Here is a 26379-nt window from a genome sequence, read left to right as displayed (position 1 = left end):
ATTTATTAAAAATAAAAAATATGAATAAAAGATTATATAAAACTTTAAAGAATATGCTATTTGTTTTTATCAAAATAATAATTATTGAATAACTATTATAAAAAAACGTGTTAAAATAATAAGAATTCTTAAAATTCTGATATTCTGATTGATCAATAGATCCCCGTTAAGCGAGGGCGCCATAAACACGCACTCTAGGAGATACCTCGTATATCTTTCAAAGCCAATTGCACATCTGCCATTACATATTTAATCCACATACCTTTTCGCGCAATCTTCTTATAATAATGCATATAAACAGCAAAACTCTGCTCACTTTTTTGACAAAGCTTCGACATTCAATTATAAAATTGCATGCAGTGAAACATACGATTACAGCCTTGGTTGAGGTTTTGCGAAAGTAAAGCGAGCCTCAATCTGTCACCGCCCGGCAGAATTATCAAAAATCTCACATGATACCGTCGACAGTGAACAGGAGCTACGAAACTTTTAACCAGACATAATTAAACTCTGACAAATCGGGTATACAACCTCGACAGCTCTGTACATATACCACTTGATTTTAACATATCATATTCTTTCAGATTTGGGCATGACCATTCTTCGATTCTATAGTAGAGCCATTTTGACCGGGCTTCAGACTGCTCAATCTTAATTCCTTCATCTACAGGGCTCAATTTTAGACCTTATTACCCTACGTGGCTTAAGACTCTTCACAGACTCTAAAGGGACTACTACCCTCATTTCTTGCTGGGTAGATAGCTTTGAGACTTTGACAAAAGTACTTGGTGGTGCCGCGAGTTTTGAATTCACTTGCAGTAAAGTCATAGTCTTTAATTTCACTCCCGGCCGGACTTCTGTGCGCGTCAAGTTGACCCGACCATTCATTGATTGTTTCTAAGTTCCAGATCAAGCACAATGGATTCCAGAGTTAATTTCCTTTTCAATGGAAAAAGCCTCATAGTTCAACGACTTCACAATGTGTTTTCTGCAACTCAGTAAGATTTTCGAAATCGTTTTCCCTTGGCCATCTCTCCCAGACCATCCTGAGAAGACAATATTCAATTGGCCCGACTCTTCTCTCTGTTGTGATCTCCCAGTGGAGCCGAGGACCAGGTAGTAGTACAAGCCATTTCCTTCAAGATCGACAGCCCATATCACATAAGTCAATCCTGAAAGCTCCCACCAACTTTATCTTCGAAGCTGTAGTGGCCCATTGATAACTTGCAAGTCACTCAACTACGATCTAACTCAACAACTGAGCAATTGGTTCTCGATATACGATTATTGGCCTTCAATACAATGAAGATCATCCTCAGCTAAGGTCAATATTAATGTTCTTCGAAATGAACCTTGATTTGGCGGATACTGATATGTTGTGAGATGGATTGACGTTTTTTTACATGAATTTTGTGCATCCTGGCATCGCCAAGATCGAGACCAAGTGGTCTACTTGAATTCTTTTGACAATTTTTGGGGGGCCAAATACCACCCCGTGTAAAGTCTCCAAAGTATCCACTTGGTATACAAATTCTCCGAGCTGTCAGACCATGGCAGTTGGTTTCACGCATAATTGCACCTCGTGGCTAACGTTCATAGGAAGGCGATGTGCCACCGTAGATCTCGAGAAAATTTAGGGTCATTCTTTCTCATGGCCCAAAATGAACGAATCAAACTCCAAGATTATTACATCGCGTCGGGTGTCTCCTTCAAGCATTCATCAGTAATGAAACACGTTGCTGATGGCGGCGATTAATGCAGAATCAAGTAGAAGATAGTTGAGAAGGGATTTACACTTGCGATTCACGAAATCCGGATGCTCAGAGTCCCTAATACTAGAAGGTAACATGGTTATAGTTCATCAACTTCTGCTGTGATAATTATAGTTATCATCTTCTTGATACTCGGAAAGCTACCCAGTAGTTGATCGATTTTCTTTTCCGTTATTATTAGCCAGAGAGATCTTATCCTATCACGATTCATTTCCAAAACATGTCATAAATTCAGCTAGTGCCACAGTTGCGAGATGGTCCTTTGTAGAATATCAGAATGATACTTGAAAGCGTAAGAAGGTATTCCGATTCACACTGCAGCAGCGGTAGCATGTGCATGATATGGTATGGAAAGTCGTCAAACCCATCAAAACTCTGTATGACTATTTTTAACACATTTCACCATAAACTAGGCGGATCTATAGGCTTTAAGCGACCGTTTGTGAAAACGATGTCCATCTCACGCTACGTGGATCGATTCGGGATGTTTGGCCTCACATTGAAAAAAGTTTATCACAATCATTTGAGAGTACATGTTGATCACAAGATAATTCTTACATTCTGCAAGCTCTCAAGACATTTCGGGTAGCAAAAACTTCTTGCTTCGCTGGTTGATATAGGTATAATCAATTTGATCGTTTCGAAAGCATCCGCTGCCACCACGACCCGCGTTGCCAAAATTCCGACGAAAATCATCACTCGCAAAAATAAATGTCTTGGTTCCATCGACTTGCCATTTTTAAACGATAGTCAAAGAGCTTTTTTCATCTCAATCAATCCGATGAATTATTGTGGCACGGATAAGCCCGCCAATTGACACCCGTAGGTTTCAAATGAACGAATGTTCATATTCAGCTACCAACCAAATTACCTGTATCATTGCAGCATACCACCGCCGTGGGGGTTTTGAGATAGAATCCGGCATCCGCTTCTAAATTTGTTGTTAGTTTAGCGTCTTTCTCCGTTGAAACTAGCTAAACCACCACGTTAGACATGGTGAGGCTTGAGCGCTTCATGCTCCTAGCATTCCTTTGCTAACTTTTGACCTATTCATCTTTAAGTTATTTTGGTCTTTTCAATTAGTTTCAACATGAGAAATGAAGACCGTACTTTCTTGTAAAACCTATCAAGTTCTCGGAAATCCCTGCCCCGCCACCCCCTCAAAAATACACAAGAATTTGTAATTTGTCATATAGTTTTATTGATATCCGGGTAACTCCAGTACAAAACTGAATAATACCAGGAATTGATTGAACACTACCCGGGATGCTATGGTGGGCGAAGGCATATAGTGATCTGCGCTTGAGGTGTAGTGCATCTGTACGTTTTTCTCTTTTGTGTTATGGCACTAATCATCCGACTCTGTAACTCCAAATTATAGCAATATTCAGTGTATACTTCGGTTTCACCCAGCCCTCCGTCGTGTGACGTTCGTGGGATAACTGAAGCCCAATTTTTTGATATAGTTATTGATCGTCATATCACTTCATGTCCATTATTAGCGTAATATTCTGGGGTATCGAAACATCTCGAGGTTCGATGTGTGAATACTCATACGTAGAACCGGTTCAATTGCTACACTGCATAATGACTCTGTTATTATACTCCCTCCTCCCCGCTGTCTTACTTTCTTCGTTATTCTTTTAAAACATAGGTTGCATTGTTTCTATGGTCTTTCCCTTGCACTATTGTGAGAAGTCCAGTTGTTTGGAGTCGTACCATCTTGTTTGGTAATCTCTAGATTATATATCAGTTGGAATCATTTAAGCGACATCAAGCATCATGGCATTGAGAAACCCAGCTAGAGATTACTTGGTCTCTATGATCGGTGAACTGGTTGGAACTTTTCTGTTCCTCTTCTTCGCATTTGCTGCAGCACAAACAGCGAACCAATCCAACGGAACTAAGCCTCTCACACCCAACGCGACTGATACATCAAAACTGTTATATATTGCACTTGGATTTAGTGCTAGTCTTGCAGCAAACGTTTGGATTTTTTTTCGTGTCAGTGGGGGGCAGTTTAACCCGGCCGTCACTCTCGCACTCGTGCTTATTGGGGCAGTGTCTCCTACGAAAGCATTGATACTTATACCTGCTCAACTTGTCGGTGGAAGTTTGGCTGCTGCGGCAGTCAAAGGCATCATACCTGGTGACGACATGCTTTTTGCAGTATCACTTGGACCAGGTGTTACAGATGGTAAGCATGAACAATCCAGGGAAGCGGAAGACACTTTACTAATTCGATCCGGATAAAGTTCAAGGCTTATTTATGGAACTCCTTTTAACCTTTATGCTTGTATTCACAATCCTCATGCTCGTCGCCGAAAAGACAAAGTCTACATTTGTCGCACCTATCGGTATTGGGTTTTCACTTTTCGTCGGCCACCTTGTCGGTATATTTTGGACAGGAGCAGGAATCAATCCTGCCCGAGCATTCTCACCAGCCCTTGTTCAAGCTTCATTCCCAACTTATCATTGGATTTACTGGCTTGGTCCTGCTCTAGGAGCTTCCCTTGCCGCAGTATTGTACTTGGCACTGAAAGCAATGAAGTATGAATTGGTTGGCGGGGATGCGGATAAAGAAAAACGGGAGGAGGGCTTAACCATGCAGCAAGCAGACCTTATTATTGAAACTCTTCGCGGATTGCCCAGAGCGATACAAGGATCTGGAGCTTTAGGTCAATATGAAGGTACATCTAAAGGTCAATTTTCTCCCACAGATTTGGAGAGGGGGTTCGACGTTAGAATCTTGATGGATGATCCGAACATTCGGAAGAGTCGATTTGGATCTACTGATTCTACGCATTCACCAACCTAGATTTAGGTAACTTCCTCTACGGCGTTCCTATATGTAATTCATCTTGAATGGGAAAAGACATCTTTGATCGAAAATTTCCAGAATAAAAGAGATGGATCTGGCAAGTGAGTGGATAATGGATGGCGGGGGGGCAACATAAGAATATGCACGCACTACAACAGACGAACTTCTGGTGACGATGATAACGATTTATTCACGATTTTCATTTCGAGGGGTAACATGGGACCAATCAATTGGTCAATATTAGGCATTTTTCGGGGAGGTTCATTTCACAAGCACGAAATTACATTTGTCAGATGTATTTACACCACACGCTCCATTCGAATGGAGATTTCGAACGGTTTTCGATATTATGCTCATTTTAATTGTAATAAGTTTAACCTCCCGATGATCCTTTCTCTTCGTGCTTAGACTTCGCAACAATAACCTCAAATAATCTCTCAGCCTTAAATCATCGAGACACCGATTTCAAACTCATCTGGTCTTTGAAACCGTTTCGGAGCAAGACAAAAAATGAATGATATCAGGGTCCACTAGCTCTGATGGACGTGCGAGTCAAGTCGCTGTCTGATGTTAGGTATGCATTAAATCAGGCTATCCGAAAACGCCACTCGGACGCACCATGGCCCCAAATCAAAGTTCTTCGCTCTCGAACTTTGGTGCTTTCATTGTAGACTATGGGGGGCCTAGACACTTCTTGAAGACTGTGCTCTGTTGTCGTTGATCGTATGGCAATTATGTTTAGTGGCATTGCCCGTACGATAAACCACAAGGGGGATGAAGATACGATAATAACGAAGCGTTTGGTTACGAATCCGTCGCACGTGTATGTTATATAATTCAGGTTGCCTCACGCAACCTCGAAACAGTGATTGTTAAGTCTACCTCCAATTACAGATTAGAATAAACGGTCCCAGGTGCAGAATCGAGTGGGTGCTGAACATTTAAGATAAAGTTTTTACATTGTATGTATATTGATATTATATATTGGCAGCATTTCCGTTCTGACCTGAACTGTTAACTGGCTGGTCCAAACCAACAAATTTACCCTCTTCAACCTTGGCAAATAAATCTTCAAACCTGTCAAGAGCAACTTGATAACAATCAAAACCATAAATCCTCTTTTGAACATCAGCATCTGCCCATTTATCTGGAACTGCTCCCCCCGTTTGTTTCAATGCAGCGAATTGCTTATCTCTCTCTGCCTTCGCAGCTCCATCACCCAAATGTAGAGCTCGTCCAGATTGTGCAGCGAGCTCAACGAGGGTTTCGGCTCGTTCCTTTCTAACGCTCTCATAAACGAGTAAAGATTTGTTGATATCTGATGGGCTGTTTGAAGGACACTTGGAAAACACAGCACCTAACACGGCAGCATCTTCAATTGCTTGAGCGGCACCTTGAGCTAAATGAGGAAGAGTTGGATGGCAAGCATCTCCAACTAATGCAATGGATCCGCGGACCCAAGTTGGAAGAGGGCTGTGGACACGAAGTTTCCATTCACATACCTCACCATCTGGAACAAGGTTCAACATACGTTGGACTTTAGGGCAAAAGTCTGAGAAAATGTCCAACATAGCGCTCTTGTCACCCTTGGTAGTATAAGTAGCTGAAGGGGCGGCAGCGAAATTTGTGTCTGGTTGAACTGTGGAGAGGTTATAGATTTGTTTGCTTGAGACTGGGTAGGCGATGATATGTCTTTTCTCTCCAATCCATCTTGTGACCTTGTCTCCATTGATAAGTTCCAAAAGTTCGGGGTCGTTCTCCATTTCCTCACGCTTTAGCATAATTCTATATGCTGCCTGGTTCGTGTCTGTAATGTGTGCGTCATGGTTCAATTCAGACAGAATCTTTGATCTGACGATCGATTTAATACCGTCTGATGCGAGAATGACATCGGCTTCGACAGTATAAGATTCTCCATGACGTGGCTTAACCTTGAGTTGCGGCTTGGGGCCAAAAGACTCGACAGCTTCGGCTGCAACAGAGAAATGAAATTTGATGCCACTCTCTTTCTTACAAGCCTCATACATAGAGCCAGCAAGATTGGATCGGTGGCCAACCATATGAGGGTATTCATAGGTTTCTCTGATGTACAAAAGATCCACGTGAGCAAGCTCTTTATCAGAATCGCCCTCTGTTTCTTGATCAGTAACATGCTTTTGAAGGAAAATGTGGGCAAGATAAGGTGTGGTAACGCATGGTTTAAAAATAACTCTCAAAATTTGGCGAGAGGGTAAGAGAGCAACAGAACGTACGTCTAATGCTGGTTTCCTTCAAGTCAACAGCTTCGGCCTCTATCTCCTTCCAACAGCCCAACCTATCCAATATTCTGGCCATGTTTGGCGCCAATTGAATTCCAGCACCGACGAAACCTAAATTCGACGCTGTCTCGAAAACTTCGATGTTTGTGAAGCCTTCTTTAGCTAAAGACAATGCGGTTGACAGCCCTCCCATGCCTTATAAGTGTAAGTAGATGAACTCAAGAGATAGGAAGCGAAGCATCTTACCAGCCCCAATGATCACAATGTGTGATGCTCTATCCATGATGGCTATTTTCAGGAACTTTCTGAATCGATGTTTAAGTTTGTTTGATGAGTTGGATGATGTCGTATTATGTGGTATATAGAGAAATTATGTGGTGTATATTGGTACCCAGAATTCAGAGTGTATAATTCTATATAAGATAGAAACATCCTCCGATTCTTCAAGTCTTTTCATATATATTAGTTCTTCATCCGTAGTACGTACGCACATGGAGTGCCCCACGATCCCCACAACTCGTGACACGAATGAAAAGTGGAAAAAGTCATAGCCACCCGGCTTCTTGATACGGGATGGGGAGGATCAGAAGGCTTCATGAGGGAAACATTAATTATGTAAGAGACTAGAGAGGGGTGGAATTGAGAATCGGCATTAATTAAGCTTTGGTTGAATTTGCAGCCTTTTATGATTGGTAAAGGACGAGTGAAGTGGTCGAAATTGATATCTCGTAGGTGGGGCAGAAAGCCTTCTTGATGTCGGGACCGAATGAGATCCAAGTCCATTTTACATCGACATGCGGTACTAGCCCGACCCCGCGCACGTGATTTTGTCTCCAGGTGAAAAAAGTACAGGAATGTACTTGCTATGTTAAGGATTCGAGGGATGAAGTTGCTGGGTGGTTTGGTAGCAGCACATTGATAAGTCTTACTCTCATTTGGTATCAGATTTGACTGCTGCGATTTATTCTGGCATCATCCTCAATCGCCGATGGCACGTTGATGACGTTTCGAGTAATCGGGGGTTATATTTCATTTCACCCCCTATTGTACTAATAAGAGAGCCTCAGCAATTCATTAACTTTTCAGCAATTCATAACTTTTGATAATAATTCTTATAGTTTTTGTTTTTTTAATAATATAAATAAATATTTATAATCAAATTAAATTAATAATTATTTTATATATTTCAAAATATCTTTATTTTTTGTAAATAAAAAGTTAGAAAAAATTGATCCTATTTATTAGGGATATTTTATATCAAAAAAAAAAGTTAATGAATTGCTGAAAAATTGATGAATTGCTAAGGCCCCCTTATCGTAGATAAGGGAGTGAATAAATATGAACCCCCGATTAGGGTTGATTCGCCAAATACAATCGTATGGGCAGTGATGGACTCTTTTTTTAATGAATAATACAAAAGTGCAGTTTCTTTTGCTTTACTAGAAAGAAATTGTGATGGCCTTAAGTAGACTTCAATCTCTCAACTGCAGCATTATTTTTTGGGGAGACTAGGACGAGCACTTGAATGTATTCTCTCACATTCTAGCTCAAGGTATAAATGATCGAGTCTGCTCTCAAATAAGGAATACGTGATTGACAGTATTCTCACATAATAGGATATTTCATGTGAATTTTACTAAGGAGTATCCCCTTCCCGGTATCTTCCCTGGTGATTCCCTCAGCGGTTGCATAGCGACACAATATCTGTCGGCACAAATTGCTTCAAAATTCCCAATAAAGTTCGCAACGGAACCCAGTCCAAGTCTCCCTGGCTTGACTGCATAGGCTGTCCACTATACAATACTCTTGCAAAATTTCCATCAATAGCCGGGCTGCTAAAGTTCTGAAGTTTCCAAATCTCCACAGCAATGTTGCTCCCCATTCCAGGCCATCTCAGAGCATTTATACCCAAAGCGCCTGCTACTGGACCAATATCTCCATCATGAACAAATGTATGACTATACTTTCCTCCTTGGATTGTCCCATTTGCAACACTTTCCAGTCTTGACACTATCTCTGCAATAAATAGTCCCTCGACGACTTGGATGTATTCTTGAACATATGGATTTGCCCTCCAGTAATAATTCCACTCCCAGTCTCCAGCTCTGAAAACTTCATCTGCCATTTCCCGAGTTACGCAATTTGAAGCATTTGTCGGAGAGCAAGGAAGCGAATAACCATTACAGAGTCGAGCTTGGAAATTGTCTGCGAAATGATCCATTGTCCCTTGCCATGCACTAGAGTCTGCGTTGAACATGTTTCCAAGTGTAGTACGTATGGCTGATGTAGCCGTCAGGTGATCTTTCCATTCAGCAGTTGACTGGATTTTAGCTAGTGTTGAAGCAATTGCGGGGCAAGAGTACCCTGCGTTAACTGTGTCGAGTGAACTTGCTTGTTGATGGAGAGAAATTGATCCTTGATGCTTGGGCCAGATTCCACGTAGTACCCCTCCAGCACTCTGTTGCGTCAAAGGCGACTCCGAGGAGCGAAAGTAAGTTTTCTCCAACGATGGAGTTGCGGGGAAGAGACTCAATTTACCGGTGGCGCCATACACTCCTGAAAGGTCCCGGCCGTGCTGGTAGCCATCTAATAGGCCACCGATTGTAAGTTGTGGATATTGGCAAGTTCCCGAGATATAATTGCCCAAAAAAGGATTGTGTGCATCTGTATATGTGCTAGCATATACTGGAATGGGCTGTTCCAATGTGGTATCATGAGGTCCAGCATACAGATATGGGGAAATATCTGAGCAATTGAACGGCACGGTCTAACTAAAGTTAGCAAGTTCACCGACATCAACGCGATATCAATTAACCTCTCCACTGGGTAAGACATTATACATAGTCCTCCTCTGATGTCTTTGTAAATACTCAAGATAGACGAGCTCCGCCTTGACACTTCCATTGGCTACAGGTGAAGGAAGTCGATATTCTTGTACTCTTGGATGGGGCATCGAGCAGTAATCGTATGTGCCGTATGTTATGTTTGAAGCTGTAGACTTCCCAGGAGCTGAATAAATGCCACCATACGATCCAAGTGAAGTATTTGTGATGTATGAAGTGTCGTTCAGGCCGATTGGATAAAAAGTTTCGAAAGCAGATAGGGCAATCGTCCCCTGTGATCCCGCCAGCATTGTGAAGAGGGTGAATTTACCGGCGAACATGATGTGAAATTTTGCTGACAGTATCAAGAACCCTGAGGCAAGGCCAACGGTATAGAAAAACAGCCTCCACTTCCACTTGGTTATTGGTTTGTGGGAGTGAACCTCCATTTAAACATATATACGCGGCGACAGTACAAAGATGAAAACCCGGAAAATGGTTAAAGTTTCATTGCAAACTCAGAACGAATGGGATTCCCTTTCATTAGAACACCAATCAAAGTGGGTGTTTCGACACATGTGTTTCTCACAGAACCCCACGTGGGAGTCAACAAGGAGAGGGCGACTTCCTTCGAACAAAAATGCTTCTTTCCCGGCAAAAGTAATAAGATTCATATGAGTTGGTACTTTCAGCGATATATTCTCGTCTCTTTACTCTGTACAATACACTTCGTATCAAGATATAGACTACACCACCGGGCCAACCTTACCATACCTCATAAGGATTAGTGTGAGCACTGCGAATCCGTACTCCGTAGTGATCCGTCGTGATCCCGCTTTATTAGCATCGAAAGTCTCAATGAACAATATTGGAATCATTTTTATGTGCGAAAGGAGTATAGAATTTTTAATGCTAACAATCTAAGATTAAATATCAATCTACTGAAGTCGAGAATTGAGCCCGGCAAACGAGGTATTTTTCCGACCCTCTATTTCGACGATCACTTTGCTAGACTCCACCTAGATCTCACACTCACGTCAAAAGGAAACTACCATCCCATCGAATCTCCAAGCACATATTTAAAGGGGTGCACTAGAAAATCAAGCACATTTGGAGCCGGTGTCATAGAGCAAATATCTTATCCTGATTCATTGTACAACGGTAACATATATTGACCCCATACAGAGCACAATCTCAGCCCATCTTCTATCAATTTCTGGACCAAACTTCAATTCTGAAGCTTAATCACTACGCGTCGACAATTCTTTCCGTCATAACATCGCCAAGTGTACAATTACAATCGCCATGCTCATTACTATTCCCAACTTTTTAATCGCTTTGGCAATATCATATGGAGCCCATGCTTTCCCAATATCACGTCAAGTCAGCGAGTCAGATGTTTCACTGCAAGAATTTGCCCTACAGAAGCTTCTTACAAATGCATCTCCGATTTTTGGGAACTACGCAGACAATCAATTGAATACCTCGACGTGGATGAGCCAATACGCTGATACCACAAAGCTCGTACATATGAATATTCCAGGGACTCACGATACCGCAACTTGGAACTATTCTCTCGCCACTCAGTCTGCGCTATCTGGTGTCACATCTCTAGGAAATCAAGTCCCTAATCCACCAGAGTATTATCGCTGCCAGAATAATTCTATTGCAGATATGCTCAATGCGGGAATACGAGCATTCGACTTGAGATTTGCCCTGGACGTTACAAACACCTCGATTGTATTTTGGCATAGTCAAGCTCTTCTATCCCAGACTGCAACGTTGGATGATGTACTATTTGGTTATTTTCATTGGCTTGATAATCATCCCTCTGAAGTAGTCTTGCTTAGCCTTCAATATGAAGGTAGCACGACGGAATATGGAAGAAATGATGAAGAAGCACAACTCAAGTTGTTCAATGTTCTCACATCACCAGCAGCAACAAAGTATTTTTTACAGACGAAAAATGAATTAGGAACTCTTGGTGATGCAAGAGGTAAAATCGTCCTTCTTCGCCGCTTCGATCTTGATCAATTGTCAGACGCTTACGAAAATGCTTTACCTGGCCTTCATTTCTCCCCCGCTCTTTGGATCGATAATTCCCCTGACATTGAAATCAATTATAATACAGCAAACAATTATACAGCATATATCGAGGATAATTATGAGCCTCAAACTCCAGCTCAGTCAAATGCAACGGTCAATATTCAGTCGAAGTACAACGTCACAATGACACATCTGATGAAGGCAGCGGATGAGTCTTTAGCACCTGATGGTTTATGGTGGACTTGGGCCAGTGGAGGGAAGATCTCAGATGGTGTGTTTCCTGAGATAATGGCTATTGGAAACGGGACAGAATATACGCCAGCTGGGGGTGTAAATCAAAAGCTGATGACATTTTTGAAGGGGATGAATGGAAAGAGGGTGGGGATTGTCATGTTTGACTTTTTTGAGGCGCCGGGAAATTTGGTCGAGACTCTACTAAGTTTGTAAACATGGTCTTTATTTGTTGGATTATATCATAATACTAATACCTAATCAATCGCATTATTTAACCTTCTCTGAGAACGATTGTACGGAACTGAGTTGTGCCAATCCAATCATTTATATATTTTGAATGATATCCAATTGTATTATAACTGATTTCTTCAACTTTGTATTGTATCTGATCAATATTTAGCCTTCTGCGAGCCTCCCGTCACGTTCTCCCCTATACATACCCGCAATCACTATCAATCAGTACGCCTAATATTTTGACAAAGGAGGGGCTAGATTTACCCCGCACTTCGCTTCAAAGCCCCGAACGCCCCTGAATTACAGGCTCCTGCATTGGCTGCTTCACAATTCTAGGTATGGGTTTGAGAGACTGTATGATACCTTTGCAAAAACGAGGTGCGCAAAAATGTAAACATAGTACCGTACGCTATCATTGATAGAATCATTGTTATGAAAATGCTTTTTTACTCCCTTCTTTGAGTCTAAATAATATATGGATGCCGATTTGCGGCTCACAGTGCAGGACTTCTGATTCCGATAGTAGGTTGAGAATTGATTTGGCTTTTCTGAATTCTTGCGAAGTGATATACTAGGTAGTGACGGCGTTGAGGTGAGGTTTCAAGTATTCGATTTGTGGAATTCAATGCATGTTTTCGACCGAAGGAAAAACGAGCATTTTTCAATCATAAAAACACAGTGGACTGTGAATTACGTTTAGATTTGGTTGGTAGCGCTCTCTAAGGACCTTGAATTCAAATTGAGTTTATTAATTTGTTTAACCTCAGATCTATGCTCTGCTCAAATGAGATTCCATAATTCCTAATCTTGCTGTCGGTATTACCTCCTTTTCACCGGTTTTGGTAAAGCTTCACCATTACCATCACTACCACCCTATTCCGAAAGTCCCTCCTCGTCTCCACGTATTTTTAACTCAACATTCTGAGTCTACACTATCACAGTCAAACTCCACACATTGAATGAAGTTCTTACCTTTAAAGCATACACTTTATCGTCTCCGAGGGTGTGGGCAAGACGGAGTCTGAAGCAATAGTACTGGTCTTCTCCAGCCGCTTTCTTGACTTGCAAATGGGTCTAGAGAATCCTCGGCTATAGAAATCTGGAAAGACCGCTTCTGAGATCTTGTAAAATTCGGATTCAATGTTCAAAAGGAAGCCAGAAAACCTACGTGATTATTCATCACTTCCTCCTAAAATCTATTCGTAATAGCAGTCTAACCCTCTTCACTCCTTCTTTTTGTATGAACCCGTGGCCCTAGTAAGTCCCACCGCTCAAATCACATATCCATACATCTGAGTTAGCACATGTGTGGACTCCCCTCCATTAAACCAGGTCGCACCAGTGAGATTTCTATCCCTTCTGTCATCTAGATCGAATTCGAGGTGCAATTTACTTGAAGTTATATCTATATAGATGTCTTAGTCGACAGCTGTGATTTAGACAGTTAAGTAAATGGCTTCAAACTTTGTTGTTGTTAATAGCGAATATGCGGGATTTTGAGGCTGCTCTTCGTACCGCTGTGGTTCCAAGGCCTTATAACAAGAGGTAACGTCATAAACCAGACTAGGCATCGATAAGACTGTTCACTTCCATTATAATCCTGGAAGTTATCAGTGACGTTGCGAGGAAGATGTAATTCAAGATGAAAATGGGCTTCTTGAGCTGATCTTCCTAACACCAATCGAATGGTGCCAAATCCGATACCACAGTCAAGTAGCCACCAAGCCAGCGTTAATGTTACATCGTTATAACATTCGTGACCTGCGTGTCCAAGAAATACGATTTTTGTAGAGAAGCTAAAAAGAAACAAATAACAGGAGATAAGATTTAAATCTAGCTTAGTTGGCGTGAAAACTCATATTCCTTGTTCTTTGGCGAATATCATGTGCACAAGATACAATAATCTGGGGATCTCAAGGCAAGTACTAGAACTGGGACTTTGAGAGGAAAATTTGAGAGTTAAAGAGAATGAAAAACTGCTTCCGTGATATTAATATTTGATTGCCGTCATAAACAACATATCACCGTGAGTCATCTCAGCTACCACTAGATGTAGCCCACAACCATCTTTCATGCCATAAGTCGCGAGAAGCCGAAAGAGACCAGGAAAAGGTCAGACTTTTGAGAAATCAAAGCCTAAGCTTATACAAACTTTACACGGGAACCTCTTTCATCATCCATACCCCGTCTTGCCCAGATATTGATATCTATATTTACCTTTTCGAGTACTGCCGCTGAAACTGCATAACAGGTACTGGCTCATAACAAGTAGGATAACAACGGGAAGCGGAGGGTAAATTTATTACATGTCAAGAAAAAGCCGATGGTATTTAGAAACGTTGGGATACAGAGACAAAAATAGCAGTCATAAAGACAAAAGTCATTTCAACAGTGCATTTCTATGTGCGAGAACGAGGAACATCCAGGACGACGCATGAAAGGCTCATTAAGAATGTTTAAAGTGTCTTGCTTGATGATAGGTAAAATGTTAATGACATGAAAATTATATGGCTCGAAAACAAGTGAGTTGAGTGTAGGGGGAGTTGTTGCATAGCGGGGTCCGATGGCTGGCACTACCTATTCATCGTCACGGAGCAACTTTGTTGCCAGCAATGATTGAAGAGAATAACGATCACAACATCAAACTTGATGAGAATTGAAGATCAACGCTTGAGATTGCCGACTAGTGTAAGTATTAGTGACCAACACTATACAAAGTGATACCTCTACGAGTTCTCATAATTCAAAGTGAAATTGGTCTGGGAATTGCGAAATCGGAGCTGTAGAGTGTGCATAGCAATTTATTTTCGAACGACATTCCAGGTTGAGGGTGTAGAGCAGAAGTAAAAATTAGGAGAATATATCGCGATCAAATGAAATAGGAGTTTTTCATCGAAGGAATTAGAATAGCATGCCAGGGGAAATGGAGAACAAAGTCCACCTAGAATCGGGGATTCAAAAAATGGATGCATTTCACAGTAAATCCAGACCCTGAACACTCATTCACATGTTTCCTGCCTCTGAAAAAGCCTCACTATAATTTTCAACAAGTATCGGAAATGAAACTTCCACAGTCAGTGATACAAGAAATTACATGTGAAATGTTCATTTATTCCCTGAACTTCGGCTCATCGCAAATTGCACTGTCACCTCAGGATTACTAGATCGGTAGACATTACAATAAAGGCAGGAAATTATAACCATATGCTTCCTCGCGAGGTGCCCTAATTTCTCTGCCGCGCCCTAGAAGATAATCGGAGGCTTTAGGAACGGGACGGCCCAAGATATCCGATTTGCGGACACGATGGCACCGTAAAGGTTTAGCTACGAACGAAGATTTCCGCGACTGCCGCCATGCCAAAGTGAAAAACAGGTTCATTCTAGACCCTTTATCCAAATCAACATAAAAGAATGATGATCAAACCAAGGAAAACCCTTCCAACCAACAAATCATTCTATTGATCGGGCCTTTTCGATTATCCGTATCCGGGGTACATATCCAGATGCGGAGGGAATCTGGGGACCCCAAGCAAAAAGCATAAGCCCCAACTATTTTGACTGCTCAAATCAATACATGGCCAATGAAGAGATCAGACAAGGTTCGGAACTGTACCGAGAGGTCATTGAGTGCCGAAGCTTGCACTCACGTAGACCAAGGGAAGCCAAAAGACGGAGTTATGTCTGGCGTCGTACAAGTGAACAAAGTTTGTGGGGTAAAAGTATGATTGTATCAGTATTGCCAATGATTTATCAAGATCTTGAGGCCTAGAGATTTGCAGAGAGGAGGCGTGATTCGGTGGTATTGTGGGGATGAAGGATGAATTACTATACCGCTACCGCATCTCCAGATTTCATTGCAAATGAAAAGTTTACGATCAAGCCATTATCAAAATTAATGATGTGGTCTCCTGATAAAATGTCAAAAGGAACGTGTAGAATAATAAATCATTTTGGTAATCTAGTATTGGTCTGCAGAACAAAACTCTTTGCTGGCAAACTCAGGAACAGCGGCGCATGACTATCGAGGAAAAATTGATATATTGGTTGAGATGCGAAACAAACGAATTGAATGATAGGGAAGAAGTTATTCCGACCCGCTTGTAAGCTTTCTATCACATGTTACTAATATGCAATTGAAAAAAGGAGATCATGAAGGTATTCACGTGAGATGAGAATGACTATGCGCATACTGGCATACTGGTATCCATATTCCATCAAAGATTGGAAATGGATTGATTGGAAGCTCCCGGCGAGAGTGGAAGAGTCCGATTGAAAACTTGGTCAAATAATGATGATGTTGAGATTCAAGATCATGAGGCTCGTGAAATCTGTACTCTGGAAGGTTGAAACGAAAGTTCTTCTCCGCATTGTGGAATGTTCTTTCTAGAGTCCGCATACTTCTCTTTCGCGAAAAGCGTGAGTTTCGGTCCTTTTCTTCCATTCATTCGGGTTATGGTAACGAGATGCACGTAGGTACGAGTTGTATCCATTCATTGCACACGGTACTGGAAGATTTATGCTATTTTCCGTGAACTAGATATCTGGATAATCATGTGATCTGATGATACCTTGGTAGATTTGGAGAGGAGTTTGAACATGCACAGAAATACATGGTGTCTTTGCCACTGTACTTGTGACACCATCCAGAAGCGGAAGATTTCCATCGTCGCATCGATCGCCTTCAAAGTTTTAATTTTTATATCAACAGAAAACTTTTCCGATTTCTCCAACTCAAAATTCTACATAGTTTTGTGTCATTTGTGTCATTTGTCGCTCAAATGTTTAGAATGGAATGGCAAAAATGTCATAGAGTTTTCTTGGTGTCTTCTGTTGCAGAACTAGATGCAGGCGGTGCAGACTGTGCAGTTGATAGGCGGTCTCGAGCGGTTTTTAGTGATTGATATATTCCGGTGAGTAAGAAACAGGAAATATAAAATGATGATCTTTTTTTGAATGGTGCCTGATTCGTGCGATGTGTGCGATGTGTGATGTTCCCGAGCATGACACTTTTACTAGTTGGTCGTAGGGCTTTATCATGCGCTTGAGATTTCGATGCATATCGAACCGCAAAAGTGTATTGGCTAGATGGATGGCAAAGGAGAAAGGCAAGAATTGTCGTACATGGCAGGAGGAGAATTACTGAAAATAGTAACATTTCTCTAGCCTTTTGCTTGCTCGTGTTTCTGTGCGATGTAAAAAAGTAGTTTCATGAGTTCCACAGATTTCATGGAGTGAGTACCGGTACCGTGAAGAAAAATGCGTGAGTGGCTTATTTTACTTGGCCATGGTCGGCATCTGTGTAAGGTTTCAATATAATAAGCAACCTCGGTATATGTCATACGATGATACAAAGTCCCCAGATCCGGATAATTGACTTGATCAATGGAGAAATCCTTAAGGACCCAGAGTAGTATCTTTGTGCAGTGTCTTTGTGCAGTGTGTATGTTCTATTGCAGGATCTTAAACCTCGTTGCCTCGTTATTCCTATTGCTTTGACATTCCGATAGAACGGGAGGATGTTACTTCCGTGACAACTTCACAACTGTCGAATGGCAATGCAAGCAAGTGGCTAGAATAGATCAGCAGTCTTCATAAATGAAGCACAGAGTACCTAGAAAACGCGAAGAATTCTTGGCACGCATTGGTTAGATTTTGAATGAGAGATCGGTTATGTCGCCTGAATTGGCCATAACAGGTAAAAAAAGGTGTATTAGCAAGGATTTATCCATGCATTTTCATATAATGTGCGATGCCCCAATTGGGAGTCATCTCCGTGCAAGTGACGATGGGTTTGACAACTTTAAGAGATTCTTCGGAGCAATATCTGCATCGGGAGATCGAGGGGTTAGTACATCTCGGGGTGGACAAGAGGGAACGAGAGTAAAGTTACTTAAGTAGGCAAAGTGCTGGCTGGGTTGGATGGATGATGGATGAAGGGAACATGGAGGGATCAGATTACTTGATCGTTTGACAAACATGAGTATTGTGTTGTAACTTGTGTAGGGCATCTGGTAGAGAGACTGGGAAAGAGCCTGATGAGAACTTTGTACAGACCAGGAATAAATAGAATAATGGATAAGGTAATCAATAGCATGATGAAGTCTATCGAACTCATATGCTGTAAAAAGAAAAGTAATATTGAAGCTGGTACGGAAATTACCCTCTCTTATGCTGTGATACTTGTCAGCTTTCTCCTTTGTTCTCTTCAGCAAGACCTGGTGGTCGTTTGATTAGAGAACGCAATGGTTGAACAAATCAATTTTGTGGCGTCGATACATTCGTAAAGATTACGTTTGACTCGACGAGGTTTGGAGTCTTTTGATAGGCCTGCGATCAATGAAGAATCGACGGCGTAAGAAACTAGCAAAATTCTTGATCATGGCGATACCCGTAGCGGCGCCCGTGGTAGGTGTAGGATATTATAATAAGGATGCTCGATAGGTACCTGGCCTGGTAGTCTCTCACGAAGCAACCAGACGAAAAGTTGACGGTGATTGGCTTGAAAGACTTCAATGTTCGTGTGTGAGGTGAGGGAGGTGTGGGAGCGAGAACAAGGGGATTGTAGATGTAGGGGTCGGAGTAGGTAGCTAGAGGCTAGGTAGGCTCGTAGGTACTTGGAGATGGTGATGGCCTTAGGATGTTGTGTCGATTTGATATTGATACCCTTTGAACTCCTATTTCGACATAGGAAAGTTCTACCAAATTCGTGTGACAATGTTCTCGTTCTCGAAGGGAGAGACTCATAAATTCAAATAGAAATTCTCATTTACAGTTTTAACAACTCCAAGTGTTAGCTGTGCTCTCTTCTTTCCCGCTCCTTTTGACCGGATGAATATCTTCTGATGGGTATGCATTTTGAGTTCTAATCTTTTCCATCGAATAGTTTCTCCATCAGGTTATACAACAGATATAAAGTTTGAACTTTATTGCCCAGATATAGTAGTTACCTAGAATATGATACTTTATATATTCAAATAAAATATGAGATATGAATATGAAATCTTGTTCATCTGAGATATTCATGATTGCTCTTGGCTTTCCATTTCATCATCTTTCTCTGTGATTCTTTGCCATCGACGTCCACAATTACTCTTCCTTGGAATTATCCATCCAGAACACTGGGCAATCTCAAAGCGGATCGGGGTCAGAACATCGACTCTTACTTCTTCTTCCCCCCCCCCTTCTCCTTCTTTCGTGGACCAGAGTCAGGTGTATTGCTCCTGTTGAATGTCCAGTAGAACCTCTGATATTTCATTGGAATAGTGAAGTAAGAAGTGTCTTTGAGCTGACACAGCCTATTTGTTACGTTACTTGTGGAGGAGTCTACTTACTACCTAGGTAAATAGATGCCCGTGGACTCCAACCCTGCTGGCACCTTGTTTGTTCCTGGGTTGGCAAAAGTGTATAATCATCCCTACTTGTTAGTTTTCATAGTCTCCCCAAAAGAGTTTAAGAGAGGGAAAGCTGTGACTTGGATGGATTATCTGGCCTGTTGACCAAGAAGGCAAAAGGCAAGCAGGAAAAAGGGAGGGAAGAAAGAGAGGGCATCAGGAAAATCTTGAACCAAATTGATGGGATATTACCGGTATATCTATATACTTGTCACACACCTACATATTACATTACAGCACGCAGCACGCAGCAAGCAGCAAGGGATTTACGATACGATCATTCCTTTAATTGGTCTCTGGAGGGATTTTATTGTTCATCAGCTTGCACCTATCCTAAAAAAGCGAACCATTGGTGAACCTATCAATCGTAATTCACCTGCAACTCTCGATATTTTTCTCGAATTCTTTCTCACCTCACCTCACCTCACCCACCTACTCGCTCGCTCACTCCTCACACCATCCATCCACCCATCCATCCACACGACATAATAATCTGTTTATACCACATTATACCACATTATACCATCGCATCTCATCTCATCTCATCCATCTCATCCATCTCATCCATCTCATCCATCCCATCTCATCTCATCCCATCATCACTCATTTCGAGCTTCAAAGTTCCTCTTGCATTTCCATTTCCACGCACGCACTCACCACCTTTTTCTCCAATCTCCACGGATGCATAATCACCTCACCTCAACACTGACTTCACCCCTCATCGCACAACATATCCCATATCCACCCATCGACACGCTTCCATCTACACCTCTCTTTCGATTTCCACACTTTCAACCACCTCAATATCGACACCACACGGATATCACGTATTAGCCACCGCATTCTGCAAATACCGTACCGTACCTCACTCTCACCTCTTGCCTCGTTCCTCACACTCTCTCCACTTCCCACTTCACTACATCCACTCTTTCCACACCCATACCATCCATACCATCCATACCATCCCTCCATTTAGTCAATCCACATTAAACCCCCTCGACCACTTAACTGTCATTTATCGACTCTCTCGGATCCACTTTAATATCAACAAACACGCCTAAGCTTCACCATTGTTTTTCTTCTCCCCTTCACTTCTCTCCAAACAATCTTCGATTCTATATTAAGCCTTGGAAAAGATTGGTTCCTTTTTTCTCCCCTACCATTGTCACCTTTTCCACTACTCCCTCTTCAACTCTTCACTCTTCCACCCGTTGTCAACATTCAACATTCAACATTCAACATTTACCATCATAATCAAAAAAACAAAACAAAAGAGTGAATTCAATCCAAAATCAAATAATTCAAGCCACCAGCCTCACATAATTTCCATCCAATTACAACGACCTCACGATCCTTCAACCCCCCGCATCTCCATGAAATGAGCATCCCGTCTCCGCCATACAGGATTATACGGACCGAATAAAGCACTCCAGAAATCCAATCTTTTGATTCCATCGTCTTTTCTATCCTACCAGCCTACCAAGATATCCAAAACAGCACCGACACCAAATACACTTTGGCAATAAACTCCACATACCCCAGACGACACAAGACAACAATTAGAACACAGATTCATTTTATTTTGCACGACGTCGAGATCAATCACACGAGTGTCCCCAAATTATTTGTACAGATAGTACAATAAGGCTGGCTTTATGTTCAAGTGCTAGGCAGTGCTAGGTAATATCGACCCAAAAGCGAACATTCCGAGGCTTTGGTGCACAGGTTCTAGTTGATCGTCAATTCTACAGCCTTATTCGCTTTTCTATCGTTTGACTGGACTGGACTGGACTCGACCCAACCCTCAGCCGATTCGATTAGACTTATCAATTGAATTGATCGTCATATCGATAAACAAATTTAAATCTCAACCTGCCTTAATTTCCTCCACCGCCCATCATGTCGTCTTCGTCCTCGGTGAAAAGAGCGTGCGACGCATGCCATCGTCGAAAGGTCAAATGTGACGGTATCAACCCATGTCGCAATTGCTCTTCAGCACAATTATCTTGCACTTATCATGCTATACCACAAAAGAAAGGACCAAAGGGTTCAAGAGCCAAAGTCATCAGCGAATTAAGACAAAATCAACAATCATCCCTTTCAGCCAAAACTGCAAACCGCATGAATGGTGTTCAAAGTCCACCATGCAGTCCTACACTCGCACCAACCCCAGGTCTTCTTACTACGGAAATGGTGAAGGAATGTACGGAATTCTTCTTCGCGAACATGTATCCTACGATGCCGATATTGCACAGGGAGAGATTGGAGCAACAAGCACTATACGTTGATCAGAATGTCGATACATACTGTCTCTTAACCGCGATGTGTGCATTCATGATGATACAACCTGGAATGGGAATACCTGGTGACCCTCTTGGATTAGACAATCTCCCGGGCGCGAATATTGTCTCTGGAACCTTATTACTGGAAGAGACCTTGAAGGTCAGGAAAAGTTACGATTACTGCGAATCACCTACACAAAACAGCTTGGTGACTAGCTTTTTCATCTTTGCATGCTACTACGGATTGGATCTACACAATAAGGCTTGGTTCCATTTACGAGAAGCTACAACATTGGCACACACCTTGGAAATGGTTAAAGAGGAGACATACCATCAATTTGATATCATTGAATCATCACGAAGACGAAGATTATATTGGTTGTTGTTTGTCACGGAAAGGTGAGATTCGTGTCAAGGCAATTCAGTATCAAATACTAACAAAGTCATAGATCATACGCCCTTCAACGCCATCGACCTCTGTCTCTGCAAGCTACGATTAACCTTCCTTCGATCAACGATGACCCCACTGATCCCCAGAATCATCATTTGCATGGATTCATCCATCTCGTAAATGTCTACCGTCCTTTCGATGATCAATTTGTCGCACTCTGGAACAAGACTAGAACCGATTGTTCTCCAGCCTATCTTTCATCTCTCCAAAAACAACTCTCCGAAGCCCTCCCAGTCTATCTCAACACGACAGAAAATCAAACAGCAGATCTCAGAACAAGTCAACAATGGCTAAGAACAATGGTATGGCAATTGAGTATACAAAATGGATGTCTCAGTAGCAACTGTGATGATCCAAGTATGACATTCCAATATCCAGTTGATATTGCCAGAGATTTGGCACAGATGACAAGTCAATTCAGTCATCAGAGCATGGAGGTTCACGGTGTTGGATTGGTGAGTATTCTTCCTTTGATTGTCTGTTTACCCAACGTGCTAATAGTAAAATTTTATAGATTGAGAAACTGTTCGACGTCGCCTGTTCATTGACCGACGTTCTTTCCCTTCTTCCTGCGAAGTCTGATCCCTTCACAATGGGTCCACGCGACTACCTTCATCAATTCATGACAATGCTCTCCATTCTCCGCAACGGCGATCATCGTTTTCTTCCTCTCCTTCTGAACAAAGTTCACGATGTTCTTCCTGGTCTCGTAAATCCCATGTTACAGAATGCTCCCGAAAACCCTCAGATGTGCGCGGATGTTGACCTTTTTGATGGTTTTGGCAACACTGGTATTAGCATTCCTCCTCAGAACTACAATACTATGGCTACTAGTGGCCCCAACGATTACAAGATGGCACATTCGAATGGAGCATTGGCATTTGACAAGAGAATTGAGGAATTGAGCAGTCCAAGTGTTACGGGTAGTATGTCTGCCGAAACCACTCCATTCACATCACCGCCTATCATGAATCCCGGAATGGAATATCAAGCTTTGGATTATCCAGGATTCCATGATCTGAATAATCATGCTCACGGAATGGATTTCAAGAGAGAGTTTGGTGTCGAAAATGGAGAGAGTTCTTTCGGGGTTTCGAGTCCTGGCGGTATGAGCGAAATGAGTAGTGGAGTTGCCAGTGTGAATGGAAATGGAATTGGTGGAAGAAGACCTCCGATACGACAAGGAAGTGGAAGTAGTTATGGTATGCCACTACCCAGGAGTATACCAGAGTTCAATCATGGTCACTTCTCGCGAGCTAGTACTGGCGGAGAGGATATGGGAGTAGGCGTGAATGGTGTTGATTTATCGCATCATGGGTATAGATGAGTGAAGTGAGTCGTTGTTTGAGAAAATGTCACATCTTGGGAGCGGAATATCCTGCAAGGGAACGGAATGCAAACGATTTCTTTGTCCGATTATCGGATTCAATATCGCAATCGATTTCACATACACTTCGCCACGGCCTAATGTCATAAACGGAGGTTACGGTATTTGCTATGTCATCTTGGTTGCAGGATTATCGTGTCGAGAAGTGGAACCGTATTGGCAATCAATTTTGTGTGGATCTGTTCGCAGATATGAGAGCATCTACAAGAGTAGAGGCAAAGGCGCATTTCATAATTTGCTTAGCTTGACTGGCTCTGTCGATCTCGAGGGAATGGGGCAGAAGCTTGGAATTGAGATACGTAGTGTATGTGTTATATGATGAGCTGGCTGTATGGGCGAATATGCAAGTGAGTTTTATGGAATGGGAAATGGCAATTAAAGGACTAAGGGAAGGAACGGCAAGGAACGGAAAATAAGTCATATGGTTTGATGTTGGTGTTTGGGGTTTGGCGAATGGATGAGAATTGATTGATGTTTTGGTTTTTATGTTGTTTGAGTTGAGGAAAGCAAAGGGGACCGAGTTGGGAATCGAAGGGGTGCGAATTGTTGAATGTATATCCAATGTTTTATGTATGGTATGGGGGCTCTTGTGTGATGATGCGATGTTGTTCATGGTAGAATAGGGTGGTCAGCGTGTCTGTTTAGATATACGATATGATATCCAGCTTGATTCATTTATTCAATGTGTTGTTGACATGTTGAAATAAGTGAGATGGTAACTGTTGAGAATGACAATTAGTTCTTTGTAAGTGAGACTAGCCGTTGAGCTAAGTAACACCCAGGCCAGCGGCGGTAATGAAGTGGTCCGATGTGCTATACTTGTAAGTTCTGCTGATTCAGAGTCTGATGGGGAGAAAAGCGGGAAACATTGCAGACCGAAGGCAATCTTGGGGTTGAGGCTATTTCTGATCCGAATTGGATCAAAGGCAGCAAAAGGTTCGGATTACTCTTGGCCGTGATGGAGGGGGCGGTTCATGGTCTGAGAGTCTGGATACGGCCAAAGCAGAGAAGCTCCAGGAATGTGATCACTGTTTTTCTCTCCAGGGAGGCAGGCTCCTTGTGAGGTTGTCCATGCTGCAACCATTTCATGATGGAAAGTACAATCATCATTGTAGGCCCGATCGATTTGTTAAAAAGGACATTTGCTGTGCTGGTCCGTGTCGCTTAGATACACTTCGACATGGAGTGCATGTTCATAAATGTAAAGTCTAATCGGGGGTTATAATCCTCTTTACTTTTTATTATATTAATAAAGAGGCCTTAGCAATTCATTAATTTTTCAGTAATTTGTTAACTTTTTTTTTAGTATAAAATCTCTTTAATAAATAAAATCAATTTTTTCTAACTTTTTATTTATAAAAAATAAAGATATTTTGAAATATTCAAAATAATTATTAGTTTAATTTGATTATAAATATTTATTTATATTATTAAAAAAATAAAAACTATAGGAATTATTATTAAAAGTTACAAATTGCTGAAAAGTTAACGAATTGCTAAGGCCTTTTTATTGTAGATAAGGGAGTGAATAAATATGAACCCCCGATTAGGTCTTTCGTACTTGGCGTGGTTGCTCGGTTGACACGTTTGGCGTCAGTCCAAGTGGTCGTCTCTTTGCTGTAATTTCGCAGATATCTTGTGGTAGGTATATACCGTTGCATTTTGAAATGGGGTAGGTCGCGAGTAGGATTGATCACATGGCAGTATATGGTTTTTGCTTTGTATGGACCGGGCAAGATTTTATTGATTCTGGTTTCATGATTCACTATTTGAGAGTATTTATATGGCATGTTCAACTTCATGATGATATCTCTGGGGTGAAGCGACAAAGACAGATACTGGCAATATGTCGAGCAGTCAATAGGTACGACTCTAATTGAATAGGTCTAACTTCATTTCGACTAACAAACCGAAAGATTTCTGGAGAGCAACATCAAGACGCTGATAGTGTACTATATTGGTACTATCTAATCATTATTCGAATTCCTGGTAACCAGGACCTCTGCTACAAATCAACTACTTGTATTTTTCAAAGCTCAAGGCACAGTGATGTGATGAATTAGGATTTTTGCTTTCTCCCGATACTCTCTGTACTTTATTGACTTCCCCATCATACCGGGTCAAGCCCAAAATCTTCTTCCATTGTTCAGACGATGTTGCTATCTGACCATTCAAATCTAAGCACTCCTAAGATTCGGGGAGACGTACAATTCCACATGCGTGATCTCCATCAAGAAATGTACTCAAGTATCATTTGTTCTCTGGTGAAGCAATAGTCTGGTCAAGAGAAAGCTTGTCGAGCGCTTGCTTCTGTGAGTATGAGAACCAGCTGATTGTTGACGTGTGACCAGAAATCTGACTTTTCCATGGCGAAGTCGTTTCAATGTGTGTTTCCATAGCAATGGTTCAGACTTGTTGTGTCGTAAAATGCAGGGCCATTGAGATCATAATAAGATTGACAGAAGTTTGTAGTGATGGTAAAAAGGATAGTTCTGTAGCTATACCTGGGATTTTTGGGGTTCTAGTTGTGTCCAGGGGAAGACTAGGTGGTAGTTCTGGATGTTCTATCGTCCAAGTGTGCTTGTCGCCAATCCATCGGAAGGTATCTGGTATGAAATGTTGGTAGTGCCGCTTTTCATTCGCCGTGTTTGTTTCTGAGGAGGTTCGGCTGTATTCTAGAG

At 41.8% G+C, this 26379-nt stretch overlaps 5 protein-coding genes across 5 annotated transcripts; 3 read left to right on the top strand and 2 right to left on the bottom strand.

Annotated features, from left to right (window-relative positions):
- Positions 1 to 3554: 3554 nt before the first annotated feature.
- EAE98_005085 (uncharacterized protein) lies at positions 3555 to 4590 on the top strand (the record flags this gene model as incomplete). Its single annotated transcript, XM_038952706.1, has 2 exons — positions 3555 to 3969; positions 4028 to 4590. The coding sequence occupies 2 exons, from the start codon at positions 3555 to 3557 to the stop codon at positions 4588 to 4590; spliced, it is 978 nt and encodes a 325-aa protein (XP_038811356.1).
- A 953-nt stretch (positions 4591 to 5543) lies between these two features.
- EAE98_005084 (uncharacterized protein) lies at positions 5544 to 7514 on the bottom strand. Its single transcript, XM_038952705.1, has 3 exons — positions 7098 to 7514; positions 6846 to 7046; positions 5544 to 6724 (listed from the first exon to the last, which is right to left on the bottom strand). Exons 1-3 carry the CDS (start codon positions 7132 to 7134, stop codon positions 5571 to 5573), a joined length of 1392 nt encoding a protein of 463 aa, XP_038811355.1. The 5' UTR covers positions 7135 to 7514; the 3' UTR covers positions 5544 to 5570.
- Positions 7515 to 8365: 851 nt separating this feature from the next.
- Positions 8366 to 10360, bottom strand: EAE98_005083 (uncharacterized protein). Its single transcript, XM_038952704.1, has 2 exons — positions 9667 to 10360; positions 8366 to 9618 (listed from the first exon to the last, which is right to left on the bottom strand). Exons 1-2 carry the CDS (start codon positions 10120 to 10122, stop codon positions 8530 to 8532), a joined length of 1545 nt encoding a protein of 514 aa, XP_038811354.1. The 5' UTR covers positions 10123 to 10360; the 3' UTR covers positions 8366 to 8529.
- A 618-nt stretch (positions 10361 to 10978) lies between these two features.
- Positions 10979 to 12166, top strand: EAE98_005082 (uncharacterized protein; the record flags this gene model as incomplete). Its single annotated transcript, XM_038952703.1, has 1 exon — positions 10979 to 12166. One exon carries the CDS (start codon positions 10979 to 10981, stop codon positions 12164 to 12166), a length of 1188 nt encoding a protein of 395 aa, XP_038811353.1.
- A 9311-nt stretch (positions 12167 to 21477) lies between these two features.
- Positions 21478 to 23638, top strand: EAE98_005081 (uncharacterized protein; the record flags this gene model as incomplete). Its single annotated transcript, XM_038952702.1, has 3 exons — positions 21478 to 22259; positions 22310 to 22766; positions 22826 to 23638. The coding sequence occupies 3 exons, from the start codon at positions 21478 to 21480 to the stop codon at positions 23636 to 23638; spliced, it is 2052 nt and encodes a 683-aa protein (XP_038811352.1).
- Positions 23639 to 26379: the final 2741 nt, after the last annotated feature.

Source organism: Botrytis deweyae, assembly GCF_014898535.1.
Source record: "Botrytis deweyae strain B1 chromosome Unknown BDEW_009, whole genome shotgun sequence".
NCBI classification, from domain to species: Eukaryota; Fungi; Ascomycota; class Leotiomycetes; order Helotiales; family Sclerotiniaceae; genus Botrytis; species Botrytis deweyae.
The sequence above is the reverse complement of the archived record's forward strand: the minus strand, read 5'-3'. Positions and strand labels throughout refer to the sequence as shown.